The sequence below is a fragment of the Oreochromis niloticus genome, linkage group LG13 (assembly GCF_001858045.2).
Source record: "Oreochromis niloticus isolate F11D_XX linkage group LG13, O_niloticus_UMD_NMBU, whole genome shotgun sequence".
Taxonomy (NCBI): domain Eukaryota; kingdom Metazoa; phylum Chordata; class Actinopteri; order Cichliformes; family Cichlidae; genus Oreochromis; species Oreochromis niloticus.
In genome coordinates this window covers 17,401,171-17,419,426 of record NC_031978.2, presented here as the reverse complement: position 1 = coordinate 17,419,426, position 18,256 = coordinate 17,401,171, and the positions used below count along the sequence as shown (strand labels likewise).

Genomic DNA, 18,256 nt, shown 5'->3' with positions numbered 1-18,256 from the left:
ATTAGCATAAGCTTTAAAATCTAGTTTGACACGTGTCACGCTCAAGGAAAAAGATTAAAAGTCGAAATGTTTACCTTCTCCTTTTCCTCCTGCCACACCCGCCTCTCTTCGTCGAAACGTGACAGCTGCTCCTCACCAGTCCTCCTCTCATACATGAGCTCAGCCTTCAGCCTATCCACCTGTTTCAGTGTATCATGTTTAGTTCCTTTTCTTACAGAAATTTAAAGCAAAAAACTTGTAATGCTCGTCACTATACGGGCCCATAAGCTACATAATACATAAAGGACAGCACAGAACGTCAATATTCCTATCAAAAGGCCACAAAACTGAGCTGACACAAAACCTTGCTAGATGCATCAATTTTCATCACATATGCTTGCAAAAGTTACTGAAAAACACATACCTGTTGCCTGAGTCCCAACACTGTTTCTGCATTCTGCCTCTGAGCCTTGGCTTCATCGCTCTCTCCACCCCAGACCAGATGAGTCTCCTCTCCGTTGCGGAACACAGAGGGACTGGGACCTCCCCTTCCTGCCACAGCTCTACCCTGTTGCAGCGTCAGGCTCATGCATTGCCCCTTCATGGCTGCATTTCCAGGCAGAGTAGGTCCGCTGTGACCAGTCAGAGCATCACGTAGCCGGGCTGTCTCCTCTTCCAAACGCCCCACTTTCTCCCGGAGCAGCTCAGCTTCACTCTTGCGCCTCTGGAGTTCGTTTTCGCAGACCTCCAGCTCCAGTGACCGAGTCCGCAGGGCAGTCTGGGCCTCCTGGGATCGAGCCTGGCTGGCTTGCAGCTCAGAGCGAGCTTCTCTAAGCTGGGCCTTCAAGACCACAATGTCTCCTGCCTTCTGGCTGAGCTCCGACTGGATCTCCTTAAGCTGCTGCTTCAGGAGAGAGATCTCTCCTGACTTTTGACACACCTGGTGAACAACAGAAAGAAAGTAAGAGAGAGGCAAACCTCAATTTCCTCCAAGCTTAGACGCTTGTTTCTGAATTTTATGTTTTTATTAGTTGGTAAACAGTAAGAGATGAACAGAAAATGAAAAGAGCAACTGACAAACAAAAATAGGATCACACAAATTCACAGCTGAGACATTTAATCACTGCGCTGCTTCTGACAGATTCATGACTGACTATCAGGTATCTGGCTTTCACCCACCTCCCACTTTGTCTCCTCCAGACGTGGCCCTAATTGGGTCTGCTCCCTCTGGATTGTGGCGCACCTCCTTTCCAGTGTCTCTCTGTCCTGCAGGAGAGAGGAGAAGTCCTCCTGTAGCTTCTTTTTCTCCTGCTGTAGCTGAAATACCTGGCAACACACAAAGATGCACATGTTCACGCTTTCTTACAAAAACACAGATATGCTAATCTGAAGTAAGACACGTAAGTGTGGAGAGAGAAAACTACTAAAGTATAAGACAACATTAAAAATAACTGGAACAAAAACAAACACATTTGTAGCAGAGTTTAGGTTCACTGCAATTTTATGTGTAATGGATTAATCGAGCTTTCTAATTTAACGCTTAAATTTCTTCATTTAATATTTTTAAATACTTTGCATACCTGTAATTGAAGCACCTGCTGTGCTCTCTGTGCCTTCTGAGAGGCCTGCTTCATCTTTGTGGCACAGCTCTGTCTCAGCTCCTCCATCTCTCTTTCACAGCGGCGCTGCTTCTCTTCGTACACCTGTCACAGTAAAAGACGCGGCTGAGAGGTCAAACATCAGATCCTCATCATATCAAGTTTATGATCGGTGTTTTAGGGTGACAGTGTCTCACCTGGCAGATGGCAGCTTCATTCTCGTCCAGATTTTCTCTGAGCTGCTGGAGCTCCAGGTCTCGTTCCCTCAGCTTCTCCTCCAGCTCCCTCACCACGGCCTCGTAACCCTCTACGGGGGGTGGAGAGTGGCCACAGGACCCGCTGTCTGACAGGGGCTGCCCGCGCCCACTAAGCGACCCCGAGCCTGTGCTCTTGCTGGACGAGGAACGTCCACTGTCCGAGTTACTGTGACCGTGGCTCCCGCTTCCACCAGAAGTGTTTCGGCCGATGCCCGACACAGGCTCCAGCTGGCCTCCCGACCCAGAACCAGCACTGGAGCCCTCACTGGGAGCCAAACTGTAACCTGTGCTGCTGTGAGTAGGGAGGCTGGAGAGAGAGTTCCTCCCTGAATCTGACATGGAGCAGGACTGGCTGCTCCGAGCATTGCGACCACCGATGTAGGAGGTGCACTTCCCTTCAGAGTTGGAACTGCTGCTTCCACCATTCCCGCTTGTACCGCTGGCACTGCAGGATCCTCCATGGGGCAGCAGAAGGTTGAGGCTGGCCTGGCTCTCCGACAGAGTGCTGGCACCTGGCCGTGGCGAAAGGTACTGTACCGAGTGCCGATTCTTGGGAACGACAGGTTTGAACGCTGTTGGACGGATCAGCACTTTCTCCATGTTCTGAAAGTGTAGATTATTAAAAAAATAGCATTAATGACTGTTGTGCTAATTAGTAACGACTGAGTAAAACTCATTAGTAAAGGGTGAGCGATGTGCTGGCAGGCCACCCCACAAGGCTCTGATTAGTTTGGTTTGGTTTAATTGATATTTAAAGGGTTCATTAAGCAATTTCCTTAATGATATTCCTATCGCATAAGATGGATAGACAGACACAAGACGGAGAAGAGTGGAGGAGAGGAAAAAATCTGATTAAAGGGCAAAGAAAGAAAGGGCACAGACGAGAGCGAAGGAAGAGTCGTGACAAAGACTGAGAGCGTGAAAGCATCTTCTCCTCTGTAAGCATTTTCTTAATGATCTTTCTCAGAGTTCACTAAAGACGTCACTGGGTGCGAGCGAGCCCTGACACTCATCATGATGTGTCTGCAAGGTGAGCAGCTGTCAAATGATCCATCTGAGTCTGTCAGGCCGGTTATTAAGCTTCCCTCCGGATCGATAGGAATAAATAGCCAATTAGACAGCTGAGGTAATCTGCTGTAAAACGTGTTCACGCAGGCAGCAGTGATAACAGATTAAAAAAAAGTCCTCAGTATGATATTTGATGTCCTGGTGGGTGATATTGAGCTGTAATTTAAGAAGAAACTGACCTATAAATATCTTCAGATTAGAGGTCAGGGGCACTGACAGAGGTGCTGGGGTTTCAGTGTCATGCTGAAAGGCACTTTCCACTTTCTGCACCACCCTTCAGCCCCAAAGGATGTGAGATATGCAAAGCAGTGAGGTATGGTAAACGATTAATACACGGTTTAAGAGCTTTCAACCACATTTCATAGATTTCTTTAGCGGATGAAGCTGTTCAGAAGATTGGCGTGGACTCAAAAGCACGGCCAATTGATTTGGAGAGTTATTATACTTTTTTATTTTTTTATTTCGTTTTGACTTTTTAAAAATTTTGTTTAGTTTCAATTAGTCACAAGATTCGGTTTGCTAGTTTCAGTTTAGTTTTATTAGTTTCAGTGTTAGTTTTAGAGTTTTGTCAATATTATTGTATTTATTGCAAATGTCAGAGGCAAGAATATTTTTATTCTTATGTCTGACGTATAAACTTCTGTTTATATTTTAATAGATATTAAAATATAAAAAGAACTTTTTGAAAGCAGTTGTCTCACAGCCTTTGTCCCATGTTTTATTGCCTTTTTATATAAAATATTAACCCTAAATCTCAAGGTGTCACTCCTGTTTTTCCCATTCCACCAATTCATTGTGGCAGTGTAGGATATTTAGATTTATTCTATGTGTCAAGGTCGACTGATGTCTGTAAAGCAATCTGCCCTGCAGCCACATTCAAGTTTTATTCTATTTTGACTTCAGTCTTGAACTTTTAATACGATTTTGTCATTTATCACAAGCTGCTATAACCCCCTTTGAGCTAAATACTGCATCCTCTTGTTAATTATCAGCTAAATTAAATCAGCGTATTAAATCAGCAGCATCTTCCCAGATTACCCCGGTACTTCTCCTCACCTTCTCCAGCTGTCCAGACACTGGGATGAGTTTGGGAGGAGGTCCACCAATGTTCCCATTTAGAGTCCTGTTGTCTTTTTGGTCCTCTGAGTCGCTGCAGGGGCTTGCAGCAGTCAGCACCAGGTTGTCGTTCCAGTCTCCAACCACCACCTCCTTGCTCGCATACCCAAAGTTCCCATTAGTGCTGCCACCGACACCGCCTACTGCTCCAGCAACCGTTCCACCCCCTCCTGTCCCAGCAGAGTTTCCAGGCCGTGGCTGCTTCTTTGTGGGAAGCGGTGGAGGCAGAACCTGAGCCTGAGGCTGTGTTTGGTTGCTGATAACCAGCAGCTGCTCCAGGGAGCTCCCACTGCGGAGGGTATTATCGTGGAGCCGGAAGCAGCTGGTAGCTGGCGTGGAGCGGCGTGGCTTGGTGTTGAATTCGCTGGCAGCCCTGCAGTGTCTCTCTTGGTACGTCCGGCCCGATATGAGACTACTCACTGATCCCATGGCTGTGTCAGAGCTGCAGTGCCCACAGGGGCCAGAGCAGGGGCCTGAGGGGGAATGGGATGATAGCGGCCGGCACTGTTGGACGTCGAGGCCTGGATTCGGGTGGTCACTCACGGTCAGGGGTAGTGCCTGAACCAGAGCCATGGTAGCCCGACGGTGTCAGACGCACCACACACTCTGATAAGAGAGAAAACAGACACAAAATGTTACATTTATACCCCAGATGCAACTATTACACAGGCTTTTTATTCAATAGTTAAAAAATGTTATACGTGTATTAATATCATCTATAAATGTACCCCCCCCCCCCCAGAAAAAACTTGTCTTGCAATGGATGTATATGTAATATGAATATGCACAATTAACAAACAACAAAAAAACCTCCCCTGAAAAAAAACACAACACTAGGCGCGAGAAAAGATCACAGCAGAAAGCTGCACTGTGGAGGATCAGTGAAACTACATCAGCGTGGGCTGTAGCTGCAGAGCAAAAGTAGCAGCAGCCGTATGGAAGGGCTCAACTCTGAACTGACGCTTTGCTCCACTAATAATAAAGTATGTCAATCAATATAACATATCTAAACTAATCTATTTTATTTTAAAGCCCTGCAAGAGATCAAATTCTGTGGACATGCATTTCAGCTGATTTGACAGGTGTAAAAACTTGGAGCATGTAAGACGCTTTGGAAGGAAACATTTTCTCATGTAGAACCTTTGGCTCCTCTGTCCACAGCTGTCTCACACATCATGGGTGGGAGGAGATTAAACTTAATGAAAAAAAACCCTCATATTACAAATCACCTCTGAACTCTCTCCAATGTGTTGCCATTATTAACAAAACTTTAAATGCGGACATATGTTTTGGAAGAAATGGTGTTTTGTCCTCACAGTAGAGTTCCAGAGACTTGAAGAATCAATGTTAATGAATTACTTCTTAACTCATTCAATAATATGGCAAACAACCAGGTTATTCTTAAACTGTTGTTCATATTAAAATGATTAAAAACACAATTTAATATTAAAATATCTAAATATCATAGATCTACTTTGCAGCAATGAAGCAAACCTATTTTTTCTGATTCACTACACCCACTTTACAGCTGTGTGAAATATTTCAAACCCCCTCCCCCGTGACCTCCACAGTCACAGCTCATCCCTCATTAAACATACTGTATCTACTGCTAATTGCCAGTGTCATTAACGAGGCAGGAGGAGAAAAAAAAATGAGGATGGATTTAGTAAAGGGTGAGGAGGGTGAGTCACAATCATCTCCAGCTCCAGCTGCTCTGTGATATTCCTGCGTGTCCTCGTCTGAACCTGCGAGCAGTCATCTGGGTATTATTCCTAAAGTGGTTTGAAATTTATTCACTTTACCGTTTTATGATGACAAGGCTCACACCCATCAAAGAGCATCTTTGAAGGAAATGAATATTAGCTTCAGTCAGTTGCTGCACTATTTTTAGGCAGTGAAACATGGATAGATATTATTAACACAATAAGTGGCAGCAGATTAAGTCTTCCATTTGCAGATAGCATTATCAGTATTGCCCAGGGGGGCATAGACGGGACTCGCGTCCTAGCCTGCTGTGCCAATCTGAAACCCGTCTGGCCAAGTGGAATAATCCTTTGGTGCCATGGCTGCACGCGGTTATGTCCAGACCGACCGTTCATGAACATCCATTCTTACAAAATGGTTACAATAATCACCCCCTAAGAGAAGTCTGTATTCTTGGAAATACAATAAATACAAACACCAGCTGTGGATTAAAGCAAGTGTGTTAACTCATGTTTCAGATCACACAAATTGAGGCAACAGTGCAACTCTCACAAAATCAACAACTCCCACAGAGCAGGGTTTATCAGAGACTACCTCGAGAATTTGGGAGTGGAGCGGATGGATGTCAACCCTATCGAACACTTGTGGGATCGGCTCGGGCATGCTGTTCGTGGCAGAGTGAGAACAAAACCACACTGGCTCGCTTTTCTGCACAAATGTGGCAGCATTTAAGGAGAAGTAAACAGGCTTTCCAACGGTATAAGATTTATTGCCAAGAAGCAGTGTTACAACAAAGAAATTATCAACCAAACATAAATTTCCTGACTTTTTATGCTAAGCTTATATACACCTGCTCGAGCAGTATACCAGCAGGGTTCATATATAATCAGCCGATTTTAGCCATTTGCCGGTATATCGGTATCAGCATTCGTAACAGTCAAGTAAAGAAGAGACAGGACAAACACCCATCAGCCACGTTAAGAGTGTTGATGTTGGATAGTTTGTCTGCCAAAGATTATCCTGAAACTTTTAAATGTTGTCAAAAGGTGTTTGGGACACAACAAACACAAGAACCAGCTGATCCGAAGAGAGTCAGCAGCATGTAAATGACTTACACAACTGACTTTTTAAAATGCATGATCATCTTGTCTTAGTAAGAACATATACATAACTGTATATGAAAACTGTTAGGGAATTCTGTTTCTTTCATGTATCTTATTGAAAATACTGGCGGATGTTGACCAGTAGTATTGGATTTTTAGATGAGTGGCCCAAATGGGTGAGTGACATTGATTCCATCCATCACAGACCACTACTGAAGTAGGTTTTTTCTTACACTCAGTATTTCACTCTCCAACAAAAGTCGCTCATCAAACGACCCATTTTAATTTGGAAGAAAAGCGGTCTTTTAGCTGCTAACCATCCGCAACAACTGCACAGCTGAATTAAGAAAAGCTAAACTATCCGCTCCACCCCTCTCTCGTCACATCTAGTTTCAAAACACCAAGATGGCAATGGTGAAAATGCTCATCTCAAGGCTTAAAAATGGGACTTAACGAATTAAAGGTTTATATCATGACGGCATGCAATCCTCAAGTGGTCACTAGAGGAACTGAGGTTTTTGGCACTTCAATGTTAGCCTCATTTTGTGTGCTCGAGGTTGCCTCACACATGACACACAGCAGGAAACAGTCAAGTTCAGACATGTTTGTACTATTGAAAATACTGTGTGATTTAGATGAGAGAGCCTTATGGGCAGAGCGTGCAGCAACTCACACATCACACCCGCTCGCTAGTGGTGAATGTAACAGATATTAACTGTGCTGTTTGAATACTGGTGCAATCGGATATCACATGGACTTAGTACTTGGAAGCTGGGAGGTTAACTGGGAATTTGCTGTTTCACATGCAGCTCTGTTGGGTAAGAAAATATTTTGATTGTTCGTGAAAGTATGTTGAAATAATGGATTTTATTTGTCATTAATGATTGAATCTTGATCAAGTAATCAAGTTTACAGTATCACGCTTTGATTTTATCCCTGAAAAAATACAACTCACTGGATAGGAGATCGGGGAAAGCATATGTAACAGCTCAAACTATTCATTCGTGATCAGTAAGCAGGATGATTCAATTCCTGCCAGTTCACTCCATACTGACTAAACTGTCTGCGAGTATGTGGCGGAGAGTGACGGGGAGTTAAAGAGACGAGACAGGCTTCGTGAGTACTCGTGAGTCAAGGAGATAAAGATATGCGTGGTATGTGATCATTTCCAATGCCAAAATAATCACGCCTCACACAACCTCCTTTCCCCTTTGATCCAGCCATCACTAACCCCCACCCTTCTCCTCTTCACTCCCAGCCCTGACAAGGACCTCTCAGGCAGGGATAATAGAATTAACAAGCCTCTGCGACCGTCAACCGTGACCCCCTCCTCCTGAGGAATGAGGTGGGGGACGGCTGGTCTGATTCTGCCCTCCCCTCCCACCCCTGTGACCTCCGAGGGCAGGGTTTTGTTCTGGCTACTCGGGCAACAAATCTCAAAAGCTAATTTCCCCCTCTGATGTTGCTCACTGGTTGGTTCTTAAAAGTTATTGAAGGCCTCCTCTCCTCCTTGGTTCCTCTGAGAAAGTGAAAATACTTTCACAATCCGCTCCATCCGCCCTCGCCGCTTCCTCCACCTTCCTCATTACACGCATCCTCCTCTGCTGTCAGCAGCACAAGACAGGCAGAGAAAAAACAGCCATCACCACTAAATATAGAAAACATCTCAAGTGCCTGAAATCATTCTGATAGTCTTTCATGAGGCATTTCTCCCGGTGAGGCATTTGATTCGGCGTTCAAAAATAAACTCCAATAGTGTTACAGCTAGCTGTGATGGGGTCAACCCAGGGGCACTTTACACCACATCCTGACACTCTAAAACTATTAAATGATGCTGAACCGCTTAAAGGCAGCCTTACTGCTTCTGACAGTAACTGGAAATACACCAAGTGGATGCGAGAGTTTAGCGTCCACATGGTACCAACTGGCTCAGGATGAACAGGAGCAGAGCTGATAGAAGAAAGAAGTTCCCAGGTAGCTCTCTAACAAGATCCAGAAGTCAGTTCTGTGACGGGGAAATAATCCCGTTATGATAAGTCTGTTAATAATGCCAGTCCTACCCAGGAGAGGAAACCCCATTATTGTGCAGCGGTAGATCACCCCTTGCAATCACACGCAACCTCAGAGCTGTTCCAGAGACTCTGCTGGGCTCAGAACAAACTTAGAAAAGTGAGAATACGAAGGAAGAAAAAGAAAGAGGATAAGGGGTAAACACACAAAGGAAGGCTAGCTGAGAGTGTTGCCCGGGGTTTTAGGGGATTTTCCAATATCAGGTTGCCCAAAAAGAGAAGCCAAACAGAAATGAGCTTCAGGGAGAACCGTGCATCCATAATCCTGTTTATCATTATTTTGCCAGTGCAGAGACACAGAGGTCTGAGCACCTTAACGTCTCAAATCAAATGTGAAGCGAGACAACTTGTCTTTGCTGAACCACCTCCTGCTGACCGAGCAAAAATGCTGTTACTCATGTCGGCTTGCAGGAATTTTCCTTCAACCCAGCAAGCCAAAGACGGCAACAACATGCAGTGAAATCTGCATGGCAGGCCACAGCTGTGTTATGGCTGTGAAAACAAGTCATGCTGAAGCATCTTTGGTCCTGTAAAACCCGAGGGTTTATGAGTACATGCGGTCAAGCAGCTGAGTGTGGCAGTCTGTTTAAACTTAAATATTGTAACTAGCAAACAGTGCTTTCCTTTGTAATCCAGGACATGCAGTTTGATGACATTGTAAAAAACTAGCGTATGCCCGAATCATGATAAACGTATCCATTACTGACACACAGTGCTAAATTTGCTTAATTAATCCTTTAAAATTTGAACATGTTTTGACAAACGACACAAAAGTCCCCATTTTAGACTAATTTTAATAGAGCAAAACAGCAAATGCTCACACTGGAGCAGGAAGAAAAAGGAAATGCATAAACTGCAGTGTGCTTTCTGTTTATTTAAACCTGCATTAGATCACCCCAATTAAAGTACATCCAGTATTCATTCTGCTTTTATCTCAGGTCTATTCTCCACCAAATATCTTCTTGTTTCTAAATATCTAAATATCTTCTATATTTCTGATATCTGTATTTTAACTTCACTGTCTGCCAAAAGCTCTCAAAATCCTGTCAGAAAAATGTAATTTATTGAACAGTTTCTGATGAATAAAACTGAAAAAGGAGGAGGAGGAGCCCCACCAACCCTGACTTCAAGATGGGGGCATCGCAACGGTAATAAAAACTTCGCTTCCACTGTTGTGAATTTAAAGCCGGCTAAATAAGCCATACACAGAGCACTGACCAGGATTTATGCATGAACCTGCTTGCAGTGGTGTTTAAAGTGCATTGTTCCGCCTTGTTAAGGAGCAAAACCATTTTTCCTTGCTTTTCCAAATTTACTACTGGAACAACCTCAACTCGTGAGTTACACCCTCAAAACACCTGTGGGTGTGACCTGGCCAGCGAGCCAGCAAAGTTTGCCCCTTTAATGATGCTGCAGACTTTTCCACCTGTGGTGATAATGTTGCATGGATTGTAAACATTGCTGTGTTTAATCATATAAGAACATGTTGCAAGTGAGTATTTATGTATTTCACATTGTTACCAAAGGTACTTTTGTTTCCTCCCTTTTTCACAAGGAGTTTGCATGTTTGATTTGGCAGCATTTTACATCTATACCCTTCCTGATGCTACCCCAAAGGTGGATTTGTGTTCCCAATGAACTAGCAACCGAGCGCTTTCCAAGAAAATGTGTAAACCACTACAGTATGGAGCCACTAAAAACATTTCAAGAATAGGCAGAAGTTTTGAAATTTGAGGAAACATAAAAAACATAAGGCCCAGGGGCCAGAGTGGGCCCAGCAAAGACCCAAATCCAGCCCAGTGGACGGCTTTAAAGAAAAATTTAATTAGTCACAAATTTTGGATTTGTAACTGTATTTTGACAAGTTTTACAGCTTTCCCTACTGATAAGATCCTGCCCCGTGGCCATTCATGTAAACTAAAGCAATTAAGTAATAGATAAACAAATAGATTACAGAAGATAGACATTTCTATAGTTCATAGAAATACTCACTGTTTTTTTATATAGTTTTGTTACAGTAAAAAAAAGTCCAAAGAATTGTGCTGACAGATTTCTTCGATTCGAAAAACTGAGATGTACTGTGGAAATTGCACTTGTTTTTCATATATTAAGATATCTCAGGAATTAAATGTGTAGTTAGCTTCTTTACACTGACACAAAAGGCAGTTTTACTAGTTCGGCCCAGACTAAAGTGGGCTGTATGATTTTGGCATCCCTGTCCTACCTTTGACAACTAAGTTATAATTAGTACATATTTAAGTCCAAGTGGATGTTTGTGGTAACATTTTAAAGAAATTCTTTCAAGGTGTTCCTCAGATGTTGCATTCATGAGAATAAATGATGACCTCAACTTTCTTCCTCTCATTTCATCCTCTTTAGCATTTCTGCTCAATTTCACCCGTTTCCCCTCTGATTTTCTTGCTTCTTTGTTTCCTGCGCTTCACTGTTGCTCCACCTCTCTCCTATCACTCCTCCTTTTCCATCCTCACCATTTCATACCACTCCCTGCTCACTAGTCTATGCAGCTAGATTTTCAACTGCTCATTCTTTAACTGCAACACCACAGTGTGACTAACCAAAGGTAAAGCCAGTGTATAGATCAGAGCAACAAGTGGAAAGAATAAAAATCATCAGATGAGAGTCGGCGCTGCAAAAATATCAGTATGCAAGTGGTGATAAGAACCACACATTATGATGGATGGCCGCTGGGCTGTATATTTTGATCAGTGGCATTCAAGTACTTCCACAGCAGGACAGTGAGAGTGCATGACATGAAATTGAACACTCGCAGCAGAAATATGCCACTCTGGTATACAGATCCTGGGTGGCCTTGATTAATCTTGAGACAAGTGATCGCAGTGGATGGAAACAGAGAGAGACAGAGGTAGAGTGAAAATCAACAGGCTAGGTGAGTCACAATAATCCTCGATGGCTGCTAACAAAAGAGAATCCACAAGTACAGGCAAGGCAGCGACACACAAGCACACACAATAAGGCAATCAGTCCACCCCTAATCTGCTCACCTCTTTATTTGTCACACATCTACTTGCTGAAACGCCGCAATAAAACTTCAAACGGGCAAGAAATGGTATTATAATGAAGTAAGCCGACACCACTGTAAAATGAGACACGTCTTTTAAAGTTTTGCCAGAAGACCTGAGGTTATATTATTCCATCATTCCTGCACAATGACTGTCTGTCTGAGTGGGCGCTCACTGTCACCTACCCCCACATGGCTAGGCTTTACAGTCTCAGTCTGTGTGTTTTGCTGAATGCATGCATACTTTCTTAGTCCTCATTAACTCATCACCCTAGAGCCAAATCTCTCTTCACTCAGGAGAGATATTGTCCTCTTTGTTTGACACTCTAACTTGTTTTGTGTTGAGCTCTGACTTCATTTTTTCATTTTCTTTGTCAAAAAACCCCCAAACAAACAAAATAACTGGAGAAATAAGTTTTCTAACAAAGTGCAAGTCTGTGCAGGACTAACTGGCAACAGGTCCTCCTTTGCTCCATTTTTTTCCTTCTGTGCTTTTACAACCAACTTGTTGCTGTTGCAGACCTTAGCCTCTCCCTCTGTTTGGAAGCGTTGCCATGGCATTTGAGGCCCACATTTTTCATGTGCATGGCGAAATGAGATAGAGTCAGGAAGTGTGGGAAAAAAAAGAAAGGAAGGGAAAGAGTGATAGAATAGGTGAATAGGTGAGTGAAGGAGTGTGTTTTGTGCATTTGTGACAGTTTGACAGCAGACAGGTTTGGTTCTTTAGCATCTCAAAGCATCTGGCCTCAATTTGAACTTGAGAGCGGGCTTACCGAAGCCCAGATTCTCTTGCTGTCCTATCACGCACAGGCACGCGCACACACACACATATAGCTGCAGGGGCAAATCATAAAATTCTCGTGGGGGTTGAAACTACTGAAAATGGGAAATGGAAAGCCATTTAAGTTGACATATAGCCATGAATAGACCTTGGGAAGATTATTTCTAAGTTCAGTTTGGAACACACTGCCGTGTTAGATTCTCCACAAACAACCACAGCTGACTTAAGAACTGAATCTACTCATACATTTTGTCAAGATGCACCAGACGATACATGTGGTCACACACAGACCAAGTTTCCACAGCCAGTATGTCACTAATAAATGGATTATACTTACTTACAGATGCACACATGGACAGCTGCAGACAACATAGACGAGCAGTTAGAAGAACAGTTACATTACCATTACCAAGTCTAGTCTAGTTTTAGTGTGTATATGCACATGTTTTGTTTATTCAGCTACTCCTTTTATACACTTCAACCTTGATGGGTTTATGGCTGAGGTGGTGTACCACTGTTACACCAACACAATGGATTTTTTTTAAATCATACAATGATATACATGATGTGAAGAGAGTTTTACAAAAGTAGCGACTTAACTGTTTAGGACATTTTGATACATAGTTCGCCATTTAGGCTCAAAAGTAACTGGACAATTGACTGACAAGCAGATTCACTGCCAAGTGAGACCTGTTCCTTCATTATTCCATTGCAAGATGAGAATAAAAGGCATAAAAGATCTAGAGTGGATTGCAAGTACTTAACTTGCATTTGGTAGCTGTTCACTGGAAGTCTCAATTAGGCTCAGAGATGTCAATGAAAGTTAAGAGTCCTTTACTAGGCTTAAAACTAAAATACACCTCAGAGAGACAGCAAAAAGTTCAAAAGTGATCAAGTCAGCAATCGAATGAACTGGCCCGGTGAACAAGGGTAACAGGTCTGAAAAACCAAAGAAGACAACTAATGTGCATGATCGCAGATTTATTTCCATGGTTAAGAAAAACAAACTCTAACCAAGTCAAAACCACTCTCAGGGGGGTAGTCCGTAATCAAGAGATGCCCTCATGAATGAAAACACAGAGGGCTTACAGTAAGGAGCAAAGCACTAGTTAGACTTTGCCAGAAAACAATTTAAAAAAAAACCCTGTCCTGATCCAAAAGAAATTCTTTGGAAAGGTGAGACCAAGATGAAAGATAAAAGATAGATCGTTAAAAAAAAAAGAAAAAGCATGGATAAGGAATCAAACAGCTCATGACAGCATACCACGTTATCCGTCAAACACAGCGGAGGTAATGTTATGTCATGGGCATGCATGGCTGCCAGTGGAGCCAGGTCATCAGTGTTCATTGATGATATCACTGCTGATAGAAATAGCAGCATGCGTATGAATATGAATTTAACATGGCATTAAATTTTAGGTCTGACACATTTAAATTTGTATTAGAAATGACAGAGGACACAATACCCAGCCTTTAACAGTGCTTCAGTCAGCTGACGCTGGAGGAAACTGAGGTAGCAGCATGTGTAAAAAGGGGAAGATGGCTGACATTCCTGGTCTGCTCCAAATGTTGGATTTTCCAGGAGGTTTTCCAGCCACTGAAAGTTATCCAGCAGTGGTCAGCGGTCAGACCCACAGACACTGGAAATACCAAGAATGCCGGTGGTAGAGACACATGGATTAGTCTGGCCAGTGGACTACCGTTTGTCAGGATCAATGACCAGTTCATACTAAAGTATTTCACTTAATTTATGAAATCTTATCAGTGAAAAGTCATGTCATCTGGTCTTTAACAACATGGCTAATCCAAGCTCTGTTTGGAGGCTCATTGTCCCAACAGTGGTGAGAAGAGCAAAGTTTTCCCTCCTAAACTTCCCTTCCTTCCCCCCTGCTGCTTTGGCTGTACGACAGTGGAGGGCCATTGTTTCAGTTTAACAAGAGGGTAGAAAGCAGAGAGAAAAGGCCTGTTATCTTACACTGAAAGCAACCACACTTTGGCACACAATGTGACCTATAATGCCACGCAGAACAAAGACGGGGTAGCGAGCGATATGACTTTCTCTTTACTGGCATCCTTCAATGAGGAAAAGTAGGACTCGATATCTGAAAAGTCTCAAATTTTTCTTATGTTTCACAGAAAGTGTCACAGCTCGAGAGTGAAATCAGTAATCATAGCTGAAGCAGAAGATAACAAAGACAATGCCACCCACACGCACACACAAAAAACACAGAGTGCTACTAAATACAGCCAGGCAAATGAGTTCCACAGCAGCTATTACATAAGCAACAACGCCTCGCTTTAACTGTGCCAGCCTCACTGCATAAATTCAACTCCACTCATGTGGGAAAATATCTGACATGGCGAAGGAGCACATGTGCAGACGTATTCAGACATACTGTCCGTGCCGCTGCAAACTCGAGAAAGACAGAGTGGGGACAGGCTGGCTTGGAAAATACTCATTCAGCAAACTGAGCACAAGCCAGGCCGACTTCGAATCTCTTGCCGTCTCTCTGTCTTCCTGCATATCTGTCTGTCTCTGTCTCCATTCATCCACCCTGCTCTTCAACTAGAGGCTTTACATAAACACCTGGCATGAGATTTAGCTAAATGGGATCATTGGAAAACAATGGAGCCGAGCACAGAAAGTGTGAAAGGGGCTAGTAAAACTTTATGGAATCTGAATCCATCCTTATAATTCGGTCTTTTTGATGAACTTGGTGCCCATACACCAAAGAGACAACCACTGCTGAATGGGTACATGTATTTCAACACGTAATTTGTCCTATCGCTTTAACAAAAACAGCATTTTGTTGCTCTGCTGCAGCTGAGAAAGTAATAAACGATACATGGGAAAGAGCTGTAATTCTAAGGTACATAAATAACAGATTTTTCTCCAGGTACGATGCACTCATCATCACCTGAACCGTGACAATGTAACCCCCGTGGAAGCCTAAGTTGTAGCACTACTGTAACCAAAAAACAAGTTCCTAAACTAATATGAGACAAGAACAATGACATTTCAGCTTTTTAAAAGCATTCTGCTGTTGTTTTATTGACTTTGGAACATTTGCCGTTCTCAGTCAATCATGTTAGTGCACGATTAGCACATAGATTGTAAATCACTACAGTTTGTTTCTTTTCATGGGCGAGTGCTGTCGAAAACCAGTATGAAAAGCAATAAAAGCCTTTACTTGAGAAAGACTGAATAGTTTTGAATAACATTTTTTTTAATTGTATCTTGTTTTATTTTAAGGCTACTGCCATTAAAAAGTCACTGTTGCACATGTTGGTTATATTCAGAGGTTATGTGCAGCCTACCGTACATCTACCTTTAAATGCTTGCATAGCAAGCTGATACTGATACTATATCCTCCACCAAGTAAACAGAAACAAGCTCATTTATTTCCTTTGGTGTGACAGCTGAAGTCAAACTGGAAGCTTGCTAATGCTGTTGTAGGACCCCTTTATTCTCACTGTTCTCACCCTCTCGCACACAGGGCTTTGGTGTTATTTCGGCCGGTACCTCTCAGATGCTGATTGTTGTTAGCATTTATCCCTGTGTGGGTGCATCAATGGCCACGTGCACATTTATAGAGAGGTATCAGGTTATGGTGTAGTGTTTCAGAAAGGGTTTGAAATTATGACATACCTACAGCATAGGCACATCTGGTGAGTAAAGAAGCGAGCCCTAAAAAGCTATTCGTTCTTATCGGCCAGCAGGGGGCGACTACACTGGATTTGGAATAAAGTCTAGTTGTATAGGACAGCAGTCCCCAACCTTTTTTGCGCCACAGACCGGTTTAATGTCAGACAATATTTTCGTGGACCGGCCTTTAAGGTGTCGCGGATAAATACATTAAATTGAAATGATACGACCAAGACAAAAACTGTGGTATTTTGTAAATATAATAATAAACGCAAATTCACTGTGTAATTGTGTAACTTTATTAGCAGCGTCCTACTGAAATGCGCCAACATCATTGAGAGTAACATCCTCCTCTCTGCCCCTTAATGCTCTCTGGTCGCTATGGTAACACGTAAATATTTCTTCCAAAATAAGACACACAACTACAACACGGGAAAAGACCCAGGGAAACAGAGTTAACGATAAAAACCCTGAAAACCATGAATTTCACACCCGAGCCTCAACTCTTGCGGCCTGGTACCAAACGACTCATGGACGGGTACCAGTCCGTGGCCCAGGGGTTGGGCACCGCTGTTATAGAAGTCATGGAGAAAACGACCCTTCTCTTGACTGTGACCTCAGTAACACGGTTTAATGATGGCCTCAATCACTATTTTTAAGTCTTACTTAATACAATGTGAGATTTATTTTGTGAATTTGATGTGATTGGAGTCACAAAGAAGGATAAAGCAGGGTATGTTTTACAGTTTGACTGACTAGCATCTATCACGAGTGTCCCTCAGTTTTTCAGTTAGAGCCACTGCCTTCTCATCACATCCAATTTCAAAATACGAAGATGGTGCCTGTAAAGCAGTTGGGTGACATCATGGTGGCTATGGCTATCCTTTCTTTAGGGTAAATGACAAATGATCTAAAGTTTTTGCTGGCATTCTGTGTGAGAACGTGACTTTAACAAACTGGAACATGATCTTAAATGAATCCAGCCCACCTAAGCTCAGCCTAAACAGAGAGTGGATAAAAGGTAAAGGACTTTCAAAAGAGAAAGAGAGCCACAAAAGGTCTCAATACCTGTTTTTGAAGCTGCTTAACTACCTTTTAGTACTGTGCATACACACCCACAGCACACAGGAAGCATTAGTCAACACGGCTGCAACATGTGACACGTTACCTCATTTATTTTGTCCAAAGAAGATGAGGTAACCCTTCTTTTCCATCTCTGCCCCCATTCTCACTCCCCTTCACCTTACCCTTAACGTCACGTCAGCGTTTGTGCATTTATAGAGTAAAACGTCACTTCTGCAAACTCTGCCAAATCCCATTCTGGGTAATTACAGTCTTCTCCTAGCAAGCCCTCAAATGAAGCCTTAACATGATACAATCAAACACAGATACTACAAAGAGTTGAGTGAATGGACGGCACTGCGAGCTGTCTATAAACATATCTGCTGACACACCACTCTCGGGCCAAAACAAACTTGATGAGAAACTACAATATGTGGCCCAAGGCGCATGAGGAGGCTTGTAATTACACACATAGGGAAGACATGAGAGGAATAGCAGCGGGCTCTACCCCCAGTGCTTTGTCATCAAAAGAAACACAAAGATTCCCTTTGAGTCTTCTGGATGAAAACATGTTGTTTTGCAGGTCACACTTTTGAGATGTGGCCTAATTGTCTGCTTTGGTGCAAGTGTACATGCTGCCTCATGCTTTTCTTATCTTCACTGTGAGTGTGTGTTAAGACAGATTGAATAACACCCTCCTCCTCCTCCTTCTTCTCCTTCTTCCTCCAGGCCAACTGTCCAAAAAGGGGGGCAGCTTTTCTTAAGGCTGAAATTTCAAATCAATACCCCCAACAGTGTGTAATGAGTAGATTAGCCAGGGTCAGGATTAGAAA

At 43.0% G+C, this 18,256-nt stretch overlaps 1 protein-coding gene across 3 annotated transcripts in view; it reads right to left on the bottom strand.

Moving 5' to 3' along the window:
* lzts2a (leucine zipper, putative tumor suppressor 2a) overlaps nt 1-18,256 on the bottom strand; it is a 56,565-nt gene that overhangs the window by 2,913 nt on the left and 35,396 nt on the right. For all 3 annotated transcript variants that reach the window (XM_013275576.3, XM_013275578.3, XM_013275577.3), the window contains 6 exons: nt 3,959-4,624; nt 1,775-2,437; nt 1,560-1,682; nt 1,159-1,305; nt 404-919; nt 75-179 (listed from right to left, as the gene is read on the bottom strand). In XM_013275576.3, coding sequence (XP_013131030.1) covers nt 75-179; nt 404-919; nt 1,159-1,305; nt 1,560-1,682; nt 1,775-2,437; nt 3,959-4,591 — 2,187 coding nt within the window. In that variant the 5' untranslated portion in view covers nt 4,592-4,624. The remainder of the gene's footprint in view (nt 1-74; nt 180-403; nt 920-1,158; nt 1,306-1,559; nt 1,683-1,774; nt 2,438-3,958; nt 4,625-18,256) is intronic.